Here is a 21,173-nt window from a genome sequence, read left to right on the forward strand (position 1 = left end):
CACAGCAGTGGTTTTTCTAAACATGCAAATGTTCCTCCTGTTCATAGTGACTTGTTCTCATTTAACCAACTTCTTTCAGGTCTTTTTAACCAAATCACCGAGCGTTTAATTTAATGAAACGTGCGCTGTTGTGTTTCAGAGCGGTGATCGGGGAGATCGACGAGGAGACGGACTCCACTCTGGATTTAGGAAACATCAGAGCTGAGCCGCTCAACTCTGTCGTCCACTGACCTTTGACCTCCAATCCCCCACTGTCCTGATGGCTGAAAGCTCGAACAACGTGTGCGCGAGCGTTACAGGGATGTGTTTAATGAAGCGGGTTTACGGAGTTACTCTGGACCAACTGAGACCTGCATGAGTCTGTAACATGAACTGTATTTACATTAAAACAGTTACACCAGAAAACTCACTAAACCTTTTTCCGTCACCTTGTAATGACAATTTTTTGTTGGTGTTTTTTATAAATAAAGAAGTAAATAGTTGTTAGACAGTTTTTAATGCTTTGAGTCCTTTTGTAAGTTTGTTTAATAAAGCTTCATTTCTCATATTGTGACAGAAACTCTGTTTGTTACCAACACATGAAACTGAGCAGGTTTTCTACGTTTCTACATGCAGTAGTTGTAAGTTATACTGTGCTCAAGTATCATTTCATCAGTTTTACTTTTTTCACTCCGTGCACCTGAAGCTTTCGATACACAGTTGCCGCGTAGCTGCAGCTCCTCTACCAGATTAAGGACTTTAATCTTTAACAGCAACAAAGTGCTGATGATCTGCGTTAACGAGGCAGCAGCAGTTCCCTCACTAGAGTGTGTTTCTGTTGTGTTTCCGTGCTTTCGTTGGTTCCCAGCACCAGAGCCTTCTGCAGCTGATTTATCTGGTCCAGAGTCGGAGCCGGATCCTCGTAATGAAGCCGCAACCAGGGGACACCTGCAAGGCACAGCACACAAATGCCATGAAGTTCACAGGTGATCATACCGGCTATCATCATCATCATCATCATCATCATCATCTCACCTTTCCTGACCCTCTGGCCCAGGGACACCAGCATCTCTGCCCCCACGCTGTGATTGACAGCTTCTCCGACCTTTGACCGCCCTGCACCCAGCTTCTGAAGAACTCCAGCTAAAACCAAACCGTCCACGTCCAGAACCACACCTGCAGGAGGACGGGGAGGGACGTCTTTAATTGGACTCGTTCACCACTAATCAGAATGTGACTGGTTTACAACACTGCAGTTACTGTACACAAAATGTTTTTACATTTTAAAATGAGGTCAAACTGCGAGTAACAGCAGGTAAGACTACTACCAACATGATAGTAAACAAATATTGAAGTATATTGAAGAGGAGTAAAAAGAAAGTAAAATATAACCAAGTAACCTATGTATGACTGTGAAAAAAGCAAAGGTACAGTATAAGGAAGAAATATTTGTGAGGAAATGTAAAAGTAAATGACTTTTATAATGACACCTTCCATCTTCCATCACACTCCTGGCACTTGACAGGTGCCAGTAAAATTATGTCTTTATCTTTCTATGGAATGTTCTTTAAGCTATAAATACTATGACAGAGTTTTTGAGTGTCAGGGGTCATGAATGCAGCAGCAATGTATATCTGAGCATAAACTGACGCATTGTCTTTGCAAGGTGAAAATATACAGACTCATATCACAGGAGGGAAATGAGACACGACACTTGTCTTTGGGTTTTACCGTCTTCAGGAGTCTGCAGCTCGGTCTGATGTGCAGATTTATGCAGGATGCTGTAGTAATCAGTGTCGGGGGAGCACAGGGCCCGAGCCGTCTCTGCAGCCACACCCTGAGCCTCCATCATGGCCTGGAACTTGGACAGAGCCCTTCTGCTCGCCACAGCTTCTGAGATGTGCTTCCTGCCCTCTGAGAGGTCAGACGCCTGCCCGGTCATCAGCAGCAGCACAGCACCTACAACCATGTTTTTTACATGTTGTGATACTCATGAATGGACATTAGCTGTTAGTTCCTATGTTGGTCATTCATCTGTGTGCAGCACAATCCCTTCATGTATCAGCCACTTCAGAATAAGATGATGTGCTCAGAGTTTACTTGTGACCGTTCAAACTGTGCAGAATCAGCTCTGATCATTTCCTGTTTGCAGGATGTTCAGAAAACTGTTTGATTCTCAGACTGCTTCTGAGAATCCCCGCTGTCATGGTCAGATATGAACAGGAAAGAAATGTGACGTGTGTGACAGTGTCACTCTTTAAAGGTTAATGTTCAGATCTTTGTGCCACACTCACACGTTTGTGTGCTCATTCGTGATCCCTGAGGTCGACGACCTGGTCGGTGAAAACCACATCAGGCTGTTTCTCTCTTTTTCTTCCCTGACGAGCAAATGGACTTTGACACTCAAACAGTATTTTTATTTTTACTAGAAAGAAAAAAAATCCTAGAGGAAAGGTTGTTGGTGGTTGTTGGGTTTCGGACAGTTGATCTGTGAACTTCCACACTAGTGTCAGATTCTGTGGTAAAGGTCTTTCAGTGAGGGTCTCAGAACAACAGGGAGTGTGGATGTTTTACAAACTTCAAACCTCTGTCTTCAGTCTGACTTTTGTTTCAGATATTTAATTTGTGCTTTTATCTATTACTTTCTTTTACTCGTCTGTCGATTTTCTCATGTTTTATTCATCATTGTTTTTATCTGTTTTTTTATTTAAATATTTATTTCTATTTCAAATCCATGGTGAACAGGAACACCAACAGTTATTCTTTACCACCTTGAAATACACAGAAGGAAATGACCTGTTGTTACAATGTGATGTGAGGACACGAGAGCATCTGGTTAGTTAAAGCGTGATCTCACATTTCTGTCATTTCCTTTAATTCTTTACAACATTTCTCATAAGACGCACTTTTAATCGTTTTGTTGATCCATTCTTTCCTTTCTGGCATTTTAAAGGACTTCCAGTTTTTATAAATCAGTTGCTGTAGCATTCCCTGCCATCACGATAGTGAACTGACGTATTTTAGGGTTTTATGTCAGTGAACTTTCCCAAATCATGTGGAAACACTCATTTATCCTATGAAGCCTAGATGGTGTCCTGTTATATCTAAATAGAATTAGTTACTTTTCTCAAACGCTTGCCTGCGTTTGATCATATCTGTAATCATTTCTCCTCATCTCTTTATCAAAAACCTCGCAGACTGTAACTTATCTCACTTATTAGATTACTAGAAATCCCATAAAACACAATGAGGATGTTCAATGTCTTAATTCTTTCCAGATTGTATTTTTCCATCAATCTTGAAATTTAGCGCGTACATAAATTTGTTTTATTATGTTTTTTATTAACTTATATATTTATTATCTTATAGTTTGATATTCTTATGTCTTATTGCCCACGTTCAGTGTGTCTTTTTTTAAAAACTCCTTATTATCACTATTTGGACATTTTTCTTTGCTTGGTTTTAATCATCTGTAAAACAATTTGAGCTGCATTAATCTGAGTGAAATATGTAAAGAATATTTAAATTAATGTCATAGTTTGAAAGTTTTAATTTGCATATTATTCATTCAAAAACATTACGGATGGAAATGAGCATCTGCAGCACTAACAGCACTGATTAATAACTGGTTACTTTGAGGCAGTTTCTCGTTCTGTGTTTGACACCCTTCTGTTTACATGTTGGAAGTTTAAACCAAACTTTCTGCTTCCTAAAGTCTTATCATGACGTTGCAATACACTTGAACTACCCACGGGTTCTGCGCGGTTCCGGTCTGAGTGCTCCTGTTTCCCAGGCGTCCTGAACTACTCACCGTGCGCTCAGCTGTTTTTCCCTGTAATCAGGTGAAGTTTGGTTTCGGCGGTTTTTCACCATTAAACCACAGAGACGCACAGAGGGATGAACGTGAAACTATGTAAAGATAAATACTTTAGTTTTCAACCCACTTTACAGTTAAAGCGTCAGAACTTTAAATATTGTTCCGAAGCAGCGGAAGATGTGAACGGAACGTGGCTGAGGTAAAGTTGTTTCACCTGAAACGGGTGAAAACTGAGTCAGATCGCGACACACAGTGACGATAAACACTTTAACATAATAACAATAATAATAACAAATTCAGCTTTTTTAAAACTTTTAAATATAAACTGCTGAGGCCTAAAAACAACAACACAAAAGCGGAGCTTAGTTTGAGCTTCACCGCCTCAGTGTTCGCTGTTGATTGAAACACGTTCATTTCAGCTGGTCCCGGATCAGGACCAGCTGCTGTACTCAGGTTCATATTTTACCACAAATGGCAGTTTAAAGTTTAGGTTTTGATATTAGCTGCAGTAGTTCAGGTTCCTGCAGCGAAGAGGAGAAATATCAGCTAAATTTAACCGAGTAGTTAACCGAATAATTGACCGAATCGAAGGTAACTGACTTGTTAAATGAGCAGCAAATTAATCTGCAACCATTATTATTTACTGGTTGTGTTAAAATGGGCCATTTGTATTTTTCTAATTTGAATTTTTTAATGTATTTTTTTAGGCGGTTTACGTCTAAAACATGACATCGGACGTGTCAGCTTGGACATCATGTGGAGGTAAGAGCTCGTTTTTTGGGTTTTTATTTAGTTATCGATCCAATGTGGGAAACCTGTTAATGAACCTGGGTTTGTCAGATTAGAAATGGATTGTTCTTTACAGTAATCAGGAAGTGTTGTCAAACGTGTCCTCACGTCTTGGTCTCTGTGTTTTAGGGGTCGAATTTTGAATCTTTCTGGGTAGTTTGTGGATAAAGCGGGGAGGGGGGTTGATATAACCCACTGCAGTATTTAAAAGTACGTATGCAGCCGTAGCTCATCGTTTTATGAACCACACGGTCACTGGCTTGAATCCTAGTTCCTCTGGTCTTTGTGTCAAAGTGTCCTTGAGCAAAACACTGAGCCCCAGTTGGTTTTGAGGGTCAGATGAGCGTGTGTGTGTGTGTGTGTGTGTGTTGCTCTTGAACGACTGAAGAATTGCGTTAAGTTTAAAGTGAAAATGATCCTTTGGAAGTGTTAAACTCTGAGAAATAGTCTCATGTGGGATTTTAAAACTGTTTCTCAACACAACGAAACCTGATTAGTTATGGTCACATGCAGTAAAAGTTTCAGTATTTCTCACTGAAATGCAGTGAAGTAAACCAATAAAAGAGCTTAAATGGGAAATTCCTCAAAAGTACCTTTAAATATGTGTTTAAGTACTGTACTTGAACAAATATACTTAGTTACTTTCTGCCTGTCGCTAACGTCATTAATTCAGTAGTGGTTAAAGAAACATTGATGCATCACCAGCACAGTACTGAAGAACCCCAGTAACTAGAGCCCAGACTGTGACTGTTGGAGTACTTCAGGTTTGAAAGTACTGCTGTTACCTAGAGTAGTGACGAGCTCCATCAGGTCTTCAGGTCCGTTCCCCTTCAGCGCCTGCAGAGCCTCGATCACCTCCAGACTGTTGCCCACACATCGACCGATCGTCCCGTCCATGGAGCTGAGGATGGCTGCCGTCCGGATGCCCAGACTGTTTCCTACGTCCATCTAAAAAAAAAAAAACGGTTGCAGTGTGTTGAAATACTCTGATCTGTCGTTTTCCTTTACACACTTGACTTAATTATGTAAAGTGCTTTCAGATGATTTTGTTTTGAATTTGCGCCATTTGAATAGAGATCAAATTAGCTCAAAAATTAGCTGCTGATGCTAAAATTAAGTGAATACTAGGGTGATAACATTGAGAACATATTACTAGTATTACATAGTACTTGACTATTATACGGGGCAACCAGGGCGGGTCAGTAACATACCAACCCCTGTGCTAACTCTTTAGCACTGTCCAGATCTTTGTACAGTGCAGCTCGTCCAAATTTGACATCCAGCACCAGAGCAAACAGAGATTCTGCTCCTTTCTTTGACAAAATAGAGGCTGGAAAAACACGACCAAGTTAGAGCCACATGTCACTGAGCAGAACTGCAGTAAAGCAGCAGTAAGGGACGTTAGTGAAACCAGCTCAGTACCTGTGATAAGTGGTAAACTGTCCACGGTGGAGGTGGCGTCCCTCAGACTGTACAAGACGCGATCCGCAGGAACTAGCATCTCCGTCTGACCCACAATGCAACAGCCCACTGAGCTCAGGATCTGCAGAATCTGCATTTGGCACATTTTAAGTCTGAGAGAGAGTCTGAGAGATTTCAGCTAAACAGAACACAAATCAAATGATTTGGAAGTGGATCTGAAATGGAGCCGACTAACAGAACCAGTGCCCGTTTGTAGCTCGCTATAACCTGTTTGTTGCACCTGCTCTGCTGATTGGTGGATGTTGAATCCTGGAATTGACTCCAGTTTATCCAGAGTTCCTCCTGTATGAGCCAAGCCCCGCCCACTGATCATGGGCACCTGAGAAAGACACAGGTGAGGTCACGATATCATAGGTATTCATGCGAGCAGTTCATCAGATCACTTAGTAATCTGAGTAATTACTGTGAACTTTGGAGTTTTCTCATTTACTGGACCAGCAAGTAACAAGTGCTGAGCATTGGTTTGTTTTACTGCAAATCTGTGTCCAGTACAGTCTGGTTCCCTCTGTCCTCAGTTTAGCCTGTGTTGTGTCAGATTTGCTTGTTATTCAGAGACGGCAGTGTTGATTGTTCCTATCTAGAAGATCTCAACTATTGGTACAAATGTTCACTGACTCCAGACGACTTTATGATGATGAGCATCCTGGATACTGATGCAGTATTGTCGCTTTTCCAGTGTAGACTGTGTAACGTAAATCTGAGCCACAGATCCTGTCTGGTTTGCAAATCACACTTATTTATATTTTGGAAATCCAAGTTAAAAAAAAGTGCTCAAAAATTCAAAGTTAAAAGATTTAAAAGAAGAGAAAAAAAAGGTTTTTGGATTTATATTTCTACACGTATACTTCACTAAAGGAACACAATCCAACCCGACGTGGGTGTGGGACTGTTCGCCTTATCAAAACTAGGATGATCTATGCCCAGTGCTGTCCCTGAACGCACCGTGTGTGAAGTGCTGATTTCTTTCTGAGGACTGTTGTTGTAAAGTCGACCAAAACCTGACGGTGGAGAAACTTTAGCTTTCAAATCAGCGCAGTGGAGTAAAAGTTGGACATTTGTCTCTGAAATGTAGTGACAGAAATGGAAATACTAAAGTAAAAATACCTCAAACTTGCACTTGTACTTTGCACCTCTGACAAACATCATGTAATTAGGTCGGCTGCAGTTTTTAGAGCCACGTGCCATTGACGGGACCTCGTGCACAGGCTGAGGCCTCCTCGTGCTTTGTCGTGTTTGAGTGACGGCCGTGCTATCACGTGATGCACACGTGCAGTTTAATGTTTTTCATCTCTTGCAACAAAATCACTGACTTCCTCTTCTTGAGGTTGTTTGGTTGTGTACATGTATGAAAGTATGAATTGGGCCTAAAGTACAGCTACACAGTAAGATGATTGTTGTATTGCAAACATAGTCAGTTTTGCTGGAACGTGTCCATTAAGGGGATTTTTCCACAGCCAAACTAAGTAGATGTGGAAACGTTTCTGACTGAAGGCGTGAAGCAGCGTTTACCTTACAGCCGCAGGCAGCGAGGGCGGGAGCCATCACCAGACTGACTTTATCTCCCACTCCACCTGTCGAGTGTTTGTCCACCACAAGCCCCGCCCACTCCGTTGGCCATGACATGACGTCCCCCGATGACATCATTTCTCTGGTCAGGGTCTCGGTCTCCGTGGCGACCATCCCCTTCTGCCAGATGGCCATCAGCATCGCGCCTGGATCGGACAGAAAGCGAGACAATGAAGAACAATGGAGACAAAAAAAGTGTGGACTCCAGCGTGGACATCAAGCTGCTGGCACCTGTCTGACATTCCTGAATGTTTTTTTTGGTCACGGCCTGGATGAAGGCTCCGATGTCTTCATCGCTCAGCACTGCTCCATCTCTCTTCTTCTTGATCAGATCCGGGATCAGCAGCATGACGACCTGGATCACGCAACGCAAAGCAGATCAGTCACTGAACGAACAAATTCCCAGTGGCACATGAGCACAGATGCATCAGTGATACAGATGCTCCACTGTCCAAGTGTGTAAAAACACAACCTTTTGTTTTTCCCCACTGATCTTATAGTTTTTCTCTATCCAGTAAAAACTGAAAAACTTAAACCCTCTGTTCACATTTAAACCTGAGAGCTGAGCAGCATCGATCTCAGGGCACTTTACAGAATAAAGTCAAGATTATAAAGATATATAAAGACAACCCAACAATTCCCCCTGGAGCAAGAGGAAAAACTCCCTTTAACGGAAGAAACCTCCGGAAGAACCAGGCTCAGGGTGGACGTCCATCTGCCTCGACCGGTTGGGGTGAGTGGAAAGTGGAGAGAGAAAAGAACAGAGCAACAAAAAGCAACAACAAAACATCGGGCAGGTTGGTAGAACCAGTAGCTGCACGCTGGAAGACACACAGCTTCAAAGCCGGGGGACACCTGCAGAAAGGGACAGAGAGAGGGGGACAGAGAAGGACAAAGACAACTACGGGAGAGAACACACAGAGTTAATGACATACAGTGGTGACAATTGTGGGGTGAGAGGAGAGGAGAGAGGTCAAGAGGAGGAAAGGAGCTCAGTGCATCGCAGTCTAAGCCTATAGCAGCATAACTATAACTCTATCAGACAGATAAGATTTAAACCAACCTAGCGCAGTTCTTTTAATCCCAATTTCATCTTCCAGTCTCTGTAATAATAAAATGTTATGATCAATGGTATCAAATGCAGCACTAAGGTCTAACAGAACAAGTATAGAGATGAGTCCATTATCTGAGGCCATGAGAAGATCATTGGTGACTTTTACCAGTGCAGTTTCTGTAAACAGCTAAAATCTAAATCCTGACTGAAAGTCTTCATGCTAATTATTCCTATGAAGGTGATCACATAATTGTTTTGCAACTACTTTTTCAATTATTTTAGAAATAAAGGGGAGATTAGATATTGGTCTGTAATTGGCTAAAACACCTGGGTCAAGACAGGGTTTTTTAAGTAATGGTTTAATTACAGCTACCTTATAGGCCTGTGGTACATAGCCTGTTTCTAAAGATAGATTGATGATATCTAATATGAACGTATCTATTAAGGGTAAAGCTTCCTTGAGCAGCTTAGTTGGAATAGGGTCTAGCAGACAGGTTGTTGGTTTAGATGAGGTAATAACTGAAGTTGGCTCAGAGAGATCTATGGGTAAAAAGCAGTCTAACAGGGTTTGGGGCCTTATCCATGATTCTAGCACTGCTGTACATGAAGATCTATCTGTAATTTTTGGGGGGAGGATCTGGTGAATTCGTTCTCTAATAGCTACAATGTTATTCATAAAGAAGGTCATGAAGTCATTGCTGCTCAAAGTTGAGGGAAAACTAGTCTCAACAGAACTATGGCTCTTAGTCAGCCTGGCCACAGTGCTGAACAGAAACCGGGGGTTGTTCTTGTTTTCTTCTATTAATGATGAATAATATGCTGTTCTGGCATCACTGAGAGCTTTTTTGTACGTTTTTAAACTATTTTTCCAGGCTAAATGAGATTCTTCTAACTTTCTGGAACAACACTTACTTTCCAACTTTCGTGTTGCCTGTTTTAGGTTGCGTGTTGTTGCGCAGGCAACACTATCGAGTATTGTACGTAGTGAGGCTGCAGAATTATCAAGAAGATAATCTATTTGTGCAGGAGTAACACTAAGGAAATGACTTTCCATTGTATTAACATATGGTGAAGCAAATGATGAAGAAATTATTTCTTTAAATTTGTTGACAGCTTTTTCACTTAAGCATCTGCGATAGTGGAATTTTTCCCTGACTGCTGTATAGTCTGTTATTGTAAATTCAAATGTTATTAAAAAATGGTCAGACAGAAGAGAGTTGTGAGTAAATATGGTTAAATTATCCGCTTCAATTCCATACGTAAGGACAAGGTCTAACGTGTGACTAAAACAGTGAGTGGGTTTATTTACATTTTGGGAAAAACCAATTGAATCTAATAATGAATTAAACACAGTGCTCAGGCAGTTACTGTCAGCATCTACATGAATGTTAAAGTCACCACTATAATGACTTTATCTGTACTAAGCACTAAATCAGATAGAAAATCAGAAAATTCAATCAAAAACTCTGAATAAGGGACTGGAGGACGGTACACGATAACAAATAATAGTGGTTTTTGAGTTTTCCAGTTTGGGTGTGAAAGGCTAAGAGTAAGACTCTCGAATGAGTTATAACTGTTTAAGTCTGGGGTTTATTGACAAGCTAGAATGGAAGATTGCTGCAACTCCTCCACCTCAGCCTGTGCTTGTAGGAACATGATCATTAATATGACTCATTTAAACTGACACATTCTTCCTGCTGCAACCAAGTTTCAGTGAGACAAAATAAATCGAAAATAAAATAAATATATATAATATATAATATAAAATAAATCGAATTGATGATCATTTCCCCGCTCCTGGGCAAGACACTGAACCCCAAGTTGCTCCCGGTGGGTCAGGTGAGAAACCTTGCATGGCAGCCACCGCCATCGGTGTGTGTGTGTGTGTGTGTGTGTGTGTGTGAATGGGAAGCAACATTGTAAAGCGCTTTGGATAAAAGCGCTATATAAGCGACTATTTACCATTTTAATATTCCACATTTAATAGTTTTGGGGTTTTGTTCTGTAAGAGGAGTCTTAACTTTTATTAGTTTATCATGATTAACTCCTCTTGTTGTCATATTTACTTTATGTAATTTAGGTCGGGGAACAGACACAGTCTCTATAGGTATGTGGGAGTTGTGGGGGGGTGACGGTTGTAAGGACACTGCAGAGAGGCGTGTAGGACTGGATCTCTGCATCCTAGGCTCAACTCTGGATTGTCATACTTTTGGTTGTTTAATAAAACCAGCCATATTTCTGGATAAGAAAGCTGCACCATCTAAAGTAGGATGGATGCCATCTCTCCTAATCAGCCTAGGTTTTCCCCCAAAACGTTTCCAATTGTCTATGTAGCCCACATCGTTTGCTGGACACCACCTAGACAGCCAGCGGTTGAATGACGTCATGCGGGTGTGTCATGTCGTCACTGGTCAAATTTGGCAGGTGTCCAGAGAAAACTACGCAGTCCGACATTGTTTTTGCAAAGTTACACACGGATTCAACATTAATTTTAGTGACCTCCGATTTGCGTAATCGGGCGTCATTAACTCCCACGTGAATAATAATATTGCTGTATTTACGTTTATCCTTAGCCAGGAGTTTCAAATATGATTCAACATCGCCCGCTCTGAGGAGCCGCGCTTCCAATTCCGTGAGCGTCGCCTCCAGAGCTGCTAAAGCCTTACACTTGTTACAGATACCATTATCACTAAAGGAGGCAGAGGAAAAACTGAACCTGAGACAGACCGAGCAAGTGAGAGAAGGAGCGACAGAGGGAGACAGAGAAGCCATTTCTAACGGATAACTGCTAAACTAGCGAAGCTATTATAGGTGAAATCTGGAATTTGCAGGTGCTTGTGTAATACAAGCGTATGTTCCGACTAATTATTAATTCTTGTGTGAAGAAATCACTTATTTAAGTAAAAATAACAGCTACAATTAATCAGTAATCAGTCCTCCGGTAGACACCCAAGAGTGTGCAAAAACAGGAAGTGACGCAATACGCTTACCGCACGAAGAGCAGGAAGATAACTCTGGCCTTATGGAACTTCAGGAGCCTTAAAGTAGTTTAACACACAAAAGTGGGTCTGAACAACGTTTTCATGTCATTTAAATGAATTCTGTGCCGCTTTAAACAAGAATCAGAGTTTGTACCTGTTGTTGTGTTGCACTCTGTGAGTCATTGACCGTGTTAGTCATCTTAAACGGACTGCAGATCACTGTCTGGCCAATGGGAGACCAAGAGGGAGGAGCTGGGCCAATCAGCTTTCATCTCTGGTTTACCCAGTGTTTACAGAGGAGAAAAAAAATCTCATAGCTCTTCAGTAACATAACAAATTTGGTCAGTTTTTATTGTTTGTTTTTGAATTGAACGAGCACCAAAACAAGCACTGTTTTTCACTGAGGCCTGTTGAGACTCATTTAGCTGTTTGACTTTATTTTGTTCACACTGGCTCATTACAGAGGCAGACCTCACCTCCCAAAGTGTGTGTGTGTGTGTGTGTGTGTGTGTTTGGAGTAACAATCATAGAATTATGACATCAACTGCAGTCAAGTGATGTCAGACCTGAAGTCCAATGTCCAGTGTCTAAGAACTGGTGGACTGGTGTCTCTCTGAGGTGCAGCAGCTCCCTCTGTCAGCAGGAGCTGCTCAGCAGTGAATCACATCACCCAGTCATTGTTGTCAGGACATAAAAAAAATAATTATATATACATTTTTAAATAGATTTTGCATTTGAGGGACATTGAGTAATGTAATTTTGCTGTTGAAGAATGACATTTTCACTGTGGTTATTAATTTTATTTATTTATTGTCCTTTCGGCTTGTGGATCATTGTCGGTATGTTGATTTGTTACAGTTTTTACGCCGAATGCCCTTCCTGACATAATCCCCCCAATTTCTACCAGGCTTGGACCAGAACTGCACAGCTGGGGATGGGAATGGGCTGTTAGGGGTTCAGTGTCTTGCCCGGAGACACTTAGACATATAGCCGGGACCGGGGATCGAACCTGTGGATTAATTTTATAGTTACTCAGTTTATTAGAATACAAAGCTAAGTGTCTCACAGTAAATCATCCTTCATGAACGTGAAACCTTTCACTATAAAAATACCAAGATGCTGAAAAAATAAAACCAGATATTTTTAGCATTCATGTACTTTTTATTATAATTGATTTGATGAAGTATTGATCATGAACCAGTATTAAAGTCTAGGTATCTGTACCAGTAAAGACTTTTTAATACCCAGCCCCAAATAGTAGAATCTTTACTTTTACTTTTGAGGACATACATAGACACACGTTAAAATAAAAATCTGTCCTCTGCGTTTAACCCATCCCCCTTAGGGAGGAGCAGTGGGCTGCCATCTGCAGATCCTGCAGACCTCTGCCTCCCAGCCTGAGCTACCAGGCCGCTACTATATGTTACTTTAAATTAAAAGTAATATTTTGAACTATAATATTTTTACTTTTGCATTATGTGACAAACAGTATTGTGGCCTAACATAGTAAAATAATTGCACCACAAATGTCAAATTGCTCAGGACTGGTCATGAATAAATGTGTCACATACCGTAGGCTACTTTAAAATTAATGTGTCCTCCGGCTCCCTGGACATGTAATTTAAGACATGCCCTCATCATTAACAGTACAATTAAAGGGAACAGGAGCAAAGAACATTTTGCAAAGTAATTTTTATTTTTACCTTGTTCTCTAACAGAGATCTAGGCTGCATTTGAATGTAGGAATTGATGGTACAACCAGCTCCAACACCACAATATGGAGGACAAACTCTAACATTTGTGGTTTATGAATTCATATTGACCCAAGTAATTTGGAGGACAACAGAAGTTGGAGCTCCGAAGTTGCAATGACTCCTAAAAATGTACTAAGCCAATGTTAAAAAAACCCACAGACTCTGTTTCAAGCAGAAAGCTCTTAATGTGAAAGAAGCAAGCAGGAAGGCCGGGTTAACTTTGTAATAAATGACAGTTTATTATAAAGATTACAATCTGTTGCGTTGCAGAGCTCATCAGTTGTCATCGTGTGCTCTTCAGTTTTTAGAAAAGGGAAGAGAAAAAAAACTACAAGTACACACCACTCACTCCAGAATAAACTACAAACATACTGTAAAAAGAGGAAGCTAGAAGGGAGGGAGGGGAGGGGAGGGGAGGGGGCAGAAAACCATTAAAACCAGGTGACTATCAGGAGAAGTAAGGTTTCACACACAGGTTAGAAAGCCAGGATTCTCAGCCAATCAGCAGGAAGCCGAGGTGTCGTCATGGTGAACTTTAACACCTTCCAGTGGCAGCCATTTTGGCTCTTTATTCCATTTAAGTGTGTCCTGGTTCAATCCTGTTGTCTTCATGATTGTTTTGTAATTTTACTCAGAATTTAACTTGGTTTTTATTTGCTGCTGCTGCTGCTGTTGTATCTGGACTATATTTGAGTTACACTATGAGGTTTGGTCAGTACTGAGAAATACCCAGGGTATCTGCAGGTCTTAAGCTGTAAACACAGAATACTCAAAAGATCTTGAAATATACTTAAAATCTGAAATTCTGAAGATAAAAATTTTTTTTGTTAGTTTTTTTTGTATCTGGCCGCTGCTTGTCAGGAGAAGTTATGCTCTTACAGACTGAAAGTCGTACTGGTGGTTGTTATAGTAGTAGCCAATGGTGGCACAAGGAGTAATAGTCAGTACTAGTACAAAGTGGAGGTAGTAGTAGTTGGTGATGTAGTCCTCTGTCATTGTCAATGTTTAAAGTAATGGTAGGAATAGTCAAGCGTGGTAATAGTGATTGTTGTAGTAGTAGTAGTAGTAGTATATATTACCAGTGTTTGTAGTTACAAGTTTTCTAGTTTTGTTACAGCATTGGTGAAATACATGGTACTGAAGTACTTCATGCAGTACTACTTTGTAACATCAACTTAATGTCCAAATAATGTCGTTAACTTAAACTTGACTTTTTTACCAGCTTTCAAAATGGCACTGAATAAATGTTGAGTCCTAAGGTTCAAATGACGTTTGAATGACCCACAGAAACCCAGGTTACTCCGAAAAGTCAATGAATATTATAATTTAAACTTTTTTAAAACCTTCGGAATCGTCGCTAACCTCAGGAAAGTTGATGCTTCACCACTGATGGTAAAAACAATAGGCATATTTGTCCTGATGCTGCCCGTTTGCGTTGTACTGAGTATTGTGAGAAGTCAAACAGGATCTCAATGATAGTGTTGTAATCTGTGGGAGGGTCTCGGAAAGAATCTGACCCAAAAAGCTTTTTTTTCCCCGGTGGTGTAACACCACCAGCTTGACTTCATAACCTTGTCACCGACGTCACCTGATTGGCTGAGAAATCCCACGATAGGTGAATGACCCCCTGTTGGTTACATTAGAGCACAGAGGGGCCGGAGGTCATGTGACCTCGTCATCACTGATCTACATCCAACCTGATTTCACGGTTACACTGCAGAGAAAGCGACGGCTCACGTCTCGCTCTGTACAGTAGACTATAGTCCATTATAATATATACTTCACATAAATTCAGTATTTGTCTGTTAAATGTGATATTCACTCTGTAAACAGCTACACAGCAGGCACTTTATTATTCTGGTTCTGTGGAACGAGGACGAGCTGTTGTGCAGAGAAAGGACTAGAACGACACTGATGGTATAAAGATTCCTGTGGGTTCATGGTACCGGGCGCCTTGTTCTAAGCTCTGCAGGTGGTTTACAGGGCCTGAACTGAGCTCTATGACTGTGAGATCATACACAGTATGGTGTCAGTGTTCTAGTCTCATAAGTAACACGGTTTATAATCATAATTTACGTGTGTATCTATGCTAATAACTAATAAGCAGCTTTGAAACACAGACTTCCTCAACATGTCATGTAGCTCCTGTCATGTTTTATTGAATTGTTTTAAAAAAAACTACATTCATCTTCCCTCACAAACAATCTTGTCTTGTTTAAGATTAATGTCTGATTAATGTTAATGTTGTGGTTCTATGAGCATTTGAAGAAAGAAGTGAGTGAGATGAACTAAGTCGCTAAGGTGCTTTGGGGTCATGAGCCAATAGCTGGATTTTTTTAAATTTTTTATTTATTAAACGCAGTGGAAACCGTGTGAGCTTCCGCGCTTTCTCCCATTCGCTGTGTGTAAACACGAAAAGTTGTCTCTGCGATAACATTCAGCGTAACATCGGATTTTAAAGCCTCCCAGTCCACAAACAGCCCCTCCCTCTGCCAGCAGAACCTGCAGATTTCTGTTCTATATTCTTTTTAAACTTCCCCCAGTGATTAATGTCCGGACGTTAATAATTCAGGTGGATTTTACATTTAAGGGAAATACGGAGTCTGTGATTTTTGCCGTTGTAGTTATCAGTTTAATGCAACAGTTAATTCCCATCATGAAGTTGAAAAGTACTGAAAAAAGGAAAATTACATTATTTTTTAGTTGTAGGGGATTTACAATATTGGCCTCCAGAAGTATTGTTCAGGCACCAGTATTAAAGTCAAGGTAGTGGTGTTTTTAATACTCAGCTCCAATCAGCACAGATATCGACCCTCACGTTCATCTTAGCACATATCTACTTTATTATCTACTTTATGAAAATGTGTGTGGAGATGACGGAATGTCTGACACTGACATTATCTCCCACGCAGTAAAGAGAAATACAGAGATGAACGGCTAATGAAATGCAGTATTAATACTCTGACAGTCGATTCAGCTCATTTTGTAGAAGCTTTACAATTTGTTTCCATGTGCAACAACATTTTCGGCTTTTGTTGGTTTCAAGTGCAGATGTTTAGAAACCTGTCATTCTGGGCCGGAGCACAACCTTGTTCACATTTATTTGTAGCTGTTTAAAACGACTGAATATCGCATACAGTAAGATTTTAAAGACTACAATCTACCAAAATATTAGTGCATACATTTCTTTAATATATTCTAGATATTACAATTTAGCTACATTATTCTATAATAATATATATTATATAAACTCTATAGTCTACTGTCATGTGCTGTACACAAACTATACATTCATCATCTCTGTGCTCTGTCATGGGCAGATATGAGTTTTTCTCATACACAGAACTTCATTGTGAACTTGCACCAACAACTTTGGAATCATGATGGTGGCTTCTGTTCATGTACGCAAGTCAGAAAAAACTAGACGCAGTAGATTTGCTTTGGAAACAGGCACTGGAGAATTGTGCTTTAGAGGAGAGAGTCTGACTTTTCAGGTAGTTGTGTCAAATTTGTGTGGAATTTACTGCATGAAACTACAAACTAAAAGCTCGAGAAACTAAATGAAGCAGTATTAAAGCAAACGGTTCCTGATATTTCCTTCATTCAGCTCAACACGTCCCAGCCACTTCACAAAGGTCTTATTTAGGTGTCGTGTTTTAATAGGACGAGAGCAGAAAGGCAATGAAACGGCTCCTGTTGAGCCAACTGCTAACGACATTTCCCTTTTCATGCAGCCGAGCAGTTGGACTGTCCACATCCGTCTGTGTCTGTCTCTAAGTTGTGTTCACTAAGGTTGTTGATGGGTGCAGCCAGGGAATAGTTTGGCTGCACACTGGACACCTGACTTTACTTTCAGTTTTGGTCTGTAAATGTCGAGCTCGATTTTACTTTTGTTTTGGTCTTTATAATTCATTTGTCTACTTATCGGGACATGTGGGGAGGAGGTGGAGACAAAGTGCTTAGGTTGGGCTTCCCTCCCACCAATAAGTCGGTTTCACTTGAAATATTTCGACCTTCCTATTGTTGCTAAGAAATTGCTTATAAATGCTAAGTAGACATAACAATCTTGGAAATTGTGATGCGAGTAGTTGAGCACAAACAGCAGCAGATAAATGAGTTTAGACTTTTTTAGCTCAATTTGCTGGAGAGGAGGAGGAAAAACACGCCATTAACGTCTTGTTGTAGGACTTGGGAAAAGCAGCTTCACTGATTCCTGTCATGTTTGACTGTGCAATAGCTTCCATATAAAAATATGCCTAATATTAAATATACATCTAGGGGTTAATCCTGTCTTAAGGCTTGGACCCATTCTGGTGTAGGAACATCAACAGACCATTTTAACGATGCATTTTCTGTGATGATTAGCGATCATAGCTCCTCTTTGTTTGGGTGTGTGTGTGTTCACTCCACTGCACTTTATCACATTGTAAGTTATCAGAATTCCACCTTTTTTCTAATGTGCACTGTCCATGTGAAACTCACCGTTTACAGTCTGGGAACATTCTTCTTTACTGAGCTAAATGAGAAGCAAATTTGTTGCTGCACTTGTATAAGGTTCCACATAAATGTAGCTGCTGATTTGTTCAGGTAATGAGACACGTTTACCTTGTAGAGGAATTTGGTGTTTTGGACTAAACAAGACATTTCTGTTCTTGTGCCTCACAACATTGTGATGGCATCTTTCTGTTTTCGGAAATTTTATAGACCTAACGACTTGTAGATTATTTAGAAATGAAAATGTTATTTGCAGCAGAATTTAATGAACGCACTGTTAACTCCATCTGGGAATCGAAATATGGCCGCTGGTCTGGAGAAAACTCCATTTATGGCAGGGAAGAAATCCCCATTATGGCAGGGAGGAACTCCATTGATGGCCTGTTTGAGGCCAGTCACTGCAAGCAGGTCATGGAAGGTGCAAAGATAGTTGATTAGTTAATTTATTAATCGCATACTGGAGTTGAGGGGATTAAGCTAAGAGTTTCAGGTGTCGGTCTGAGGAAAGTATATTCGGGGAGGGAGGAAGGTATATTCTGTACAGATGGCTTTAAACAGATAGCACCATGTACAGTAAGCCCTCGATAAGCAGGTTAGAAACCAGAGAGGTTTACAGTTGGAGCTCTGCTGCAGCTCTCCCTGAAACACAGCACATCAGCACAATGTCACACTCATTGACAAATCATTATGAATTCCAGACGTCACCGAAACGGCATGGAAATTCAACTCATTGTCAAATCATAAGGAACTCAAAATCATTTTCCAAACTATTATAAACTCTGCAAGTCACCACCACCACATTATTATTACTTGTTAATTATAAATTCTATATGATATGAACTCAAAATGAACACAAATTCTTCATGAGTGATATTTGGAAAGAATGCAAAATCACAAGAACGCTCTGAAAAAGACGTCATAATCGCCTGTTGTTGGTACGTTAGAGACCCCCAGTAGCTCAGTAATCGTCCAGCCAAACGTGTCTGGGGAAGCAGGATGGCACATGGGAAAGAACCTGTCTCATGTTTTTATTTTGTCAAATCAGCTCTTTTATCAGTGTCGCTGCATCGGTTCAAACTGGCAGTAGAGCTCTATGTCCAGCGCTAATTAGCCTCGTGTGCTAACGTAACGCTGTAGAAAAAGGAGCCAAAGCGCCAAAAATAATATTGCTAATAATTAAAAAGGAAAATCTGCTTGCAGATTAAATGGCTTTGTTTTTTGGATAAGCTAGCTCGCTAGCTAGCATGAAATGTTAGCAGCTGTTCCATATTGATGCTGCCTTCAAGCTCCGTTGTTGAAACGGTTTTTTTAAGCTGCCAAATGGGGAAAATGTCTTAACTCTTGTACTAGTGTGATTCTTCCCTTTCTGCTGACGTGACATGAAGGCAGCATATGAACATCAGCCCTAATCATTCAGATGGACAGTGGAGCTGATGAGAATAATTTACTGAGGCAAAAATACTCTCGTTCTCTTTTTTAACTTCAGTATGAATATTTAAGGATTTTCTTTGTCTTCCGTGATCGTGAAATGAGCATCTTTGGTTTAATGACTTGTGTGGACAAAGTCCTTGAAGATTGGGAAATTGTTTAAAAAACTATTTTCAAACCAGGGTATTTTTTTTAATTCTTTTTTATTTTTCACCTATTATGGACTTTTGATAGGAACAACATTTGTCAGAATTTGATTATGAAATTAATCTTTATTATTTTATTTGATTTTAAAAATGTTGTCTCATCAGGAAACTAGTTTGGTGAACGTGCACCAAAATCTAGGTACTAGTCATAGTATTGCATAAAAAATAAAACTATAAAATCCTAACGGTCATTCAAGACTTGTCCCCCATTTCCACTAGATTGTCTTAAACAGATTAAAATATTTTTGCAGATGTAGCAGTTATATTTATTTCAGTTTGTATTTGAGTAAATGCTCACAAAGCTGCAGTATCTTTGAGAGGGTGAACTTGTTAAATATCCACCTGTAACAGTGACTGTGCCACTCTGTCGTTTTATTTTAATAATACGATAGTTATTGCTTACCACTAGGTAAAGAAAGGATAAATTAAATTCTGAAAGTCTGGAACTTGGACACTGGACACAGAGCTTGGTGCTACCCGTCCTTCTGTTTCACGACACTGAGTTGATGAAAGGGCTGATAAGCCAAAGTGTCACCAAGATCACTTGGAGAACTGGGTTCTGCATTAGTAAAAAGGTGTAAAGATCCAGTCGCTGCTAGGACATCCTAGTCAAGAAGATGGCCTAGGGTCTGACTGGAGGTCAGAGGTTATGAGGTCATGGATCAGGATGTCTAGAGGTCAGCGGTCAGAGATAAGGGGTCAAGTGGAACCATCCAGCAGTTGTCTGAGTGCCCTCTCAATGTTGATTCGGTGTCCCAGCCTGGTGACGCCCAGCTCCAGGTAGTCCTCCTTTGTAAGGGCCGGGAGGTGGGAGCCTTCAATTTCGTGCTCCTGGAAGCGCTGGCGGTGTTCGGCCAAGCCCACACTCTCCAGCCAGTCACCCACGTCATATTTATTCCACAGGTTGAGTGGTCGTTGCCTCCATGGCCGAAGGGCTAAAAGGGGACCGCTAAGGACTGGGGAGGGACAGGGAGAGGCATGCGGAGAAGGTGAAGGTGAACGGGACCTGGTTCGTGCGCTGGCGCTTCGCATCACAAACCGAACCTCCTTTGGTTCTGAAGGGAGACTGAGGCTGGATGACTTTAGGATGGTTAGACCACGACCTGAGCTGAGATCAGGCCTTTCAGAGCAGGGGGCAGGGGAGGAGGCAAGCCCTATTGCCCTATCAGAGGGGGAGGGAGAGGGGGAGGGACTCCGGCGGGTGACAGGGTACCGGCTTCCTGGCCGGACTGTATAGCTGGCACCATATCCTCGCTGGGAAATTGTGTGGAGTTCACCTAGACTGGAGAACAACCTGAAACACAAACGGGACATGAAGGATCATTAAACCTGGCTTCAAAAGTTACTGTTTGAGGTTCTTACATTTACTAACTTGGCCTTTACTAAGCTTCACCCCCCCCCCCCTCCCTCTTAGCTACAGCTGCATGTGTTCTCATTTAAATGTTCACACAAGCAGACGAGCAGCCTCTCATTTCTTATGATTTTGTCCTACAAATCCATCCAAAGTTGACTGGAAACCAACTGACACTCTAAATGTGAGTGTGTGCTCTCTAATCTTTTGGCATCAATATGTTTCGATATGTTTTTGGCCTGTTAAAATTACAATGGATTTAGAAATTTGTA

General features: G+C 40.9%; 3 protein-coding genes and 1 long non-coding RNA gene across 34 annotated transcripts in view; 2 read left to right on the forward strand and 2 right to left on the reverse strand.

Moving 5' to 3' along the window:
• grip1 (glutamate receptor interacting protein 1) overlaps window positions 1-493 on the forward strand; it is a 60,277-nt gene extending 59,784 nt beyond the window's left edge. For all 14 annotated transcript variants that reach the window (XM_067490698.1, XM_067490701.1, XM_067490702.1 and 11 more), the window contains one exon: window positions 140-493. Coding sequence is in view for 1 of the 14 variants with exons in the window: in XM_067490705.1 (XP_067346806.1) it covers window positions 140-230 (91 nt within the window). In the remaining 13 variants the exon portion in view is untranslated. The remainder of the gene's footprint in view (window positions 1-139) is intronic.
• Window positions 478-11,906, reverse strand: tymp (thymidine phosphorylase). Of its 5 annotated transcripts, none has more exons than XM_067490723.1 (11): window positions 11,823-11,906; window positions 11,678-11,725; window positions 7,865-7,988; window positions 7,577-7,779; window positions 6,288-6,386; window positions 6,008-6,137; window positions 5,797-5,915; window positions 5,371-5,533; window positions 1,711-1,938; window positions 1,015-1,155; window positions 478-927 (listed from the first exon to the last, which is right to left on the reverse strand). In XM_067490723.1, the coding sequence occupies exons 3-11, from the start codon at window positions 7,980-7,982 to the stop codon at window positions 776-778; spliced, it is 1,353 nt and encodes a 450-aa protein (XP_067346824.1). In that variant the 5' UTR covers window positions 7,983-7,988; window positions 11,678-11,725; window positions 11,823-11,906; the 3' UTR covers window positions 478-775. The 5 variants fall into 5 exon arrangements, with proteins under 5 accessions (XP_067346824.1, XP_067346826.1, XP_067346825.1 ...); XM_067490725.1 differs by lacking the exon at window positions 11,823-11,906 and adding an exon at window positions 8,697-8,736 and having other exon boundaries at window positions 11,678-11,790; XM_067490724.1 differs by lacking the exon at window positions 11,823-11,906 and adding an exon at window positions 8,697-8,736 and having other exon boundaries at window positions 7,865-8,534; window positions 11,678-11,786.
• LOC137106810 (uncharacterized) overlaps window positions 3,268-21,173 on the forward strand; it is a 32,509-nt gene continuing 14,603 nt past the window's right edge. For 6 of the 7 annotated variants that reach the window (XR_010912014.1, XR_010912019.1, XR_010912016.1 and 3 more), the window contains exons 1-2: window positions 3,268-3,995; window positions 4,504-4,558. This is a non-coding gene — a long non-coding RNA (uncharacterized lncRNA). Of the gene's footprint in view, window positions 3,996-4,263; window positions 4,388-4,503; window positions 4,559-21,173 lie in introns of those variants that run through there. The other variant, XR_010912017.1, reaches the window with a different exon arrangement.
• Window positions 16,196-21,173, reverse strand: part of shank3b (SH3 and multiple ankyrin repeat domains 3b) — a 46,418-nt gene continuing 41,440 nt past the window's right edge. For 7 of the 8 annotated variants that reach the window (XM_067490688.1, XM_067490687.1, XM_067490684.1 and 4 more), the window contains one exon: window positions 16,196-20,844. In XM_067490688.1, the coding sequence (XP_067346789.1) occupies window positions 20,250-20,844 (595 nt within the window). In that variant the 3' untranslated portion in view covers window positions 16,196-20,249. The remainder of the gene's footprint in view (window positions 20,845-21,173) is intronic. The other variant, XM_067490689.1, reaches the window with a different exon arrangement.

Source organism: Channa argus, chromosome 21 (assembly GCF_033026475.1).
Source record: "Channa argus isolate prfri chromosome 21, Channa argus male v1.0, whole genome shotgun sequence".
In the NCBI taxonomy this organism is placed as follows: domain Eukaryota; kingdom Metazoa; phylum Chordata; class Actinopteri; order Anabantiformes; family Channidae; genus Channa; species Channa argus.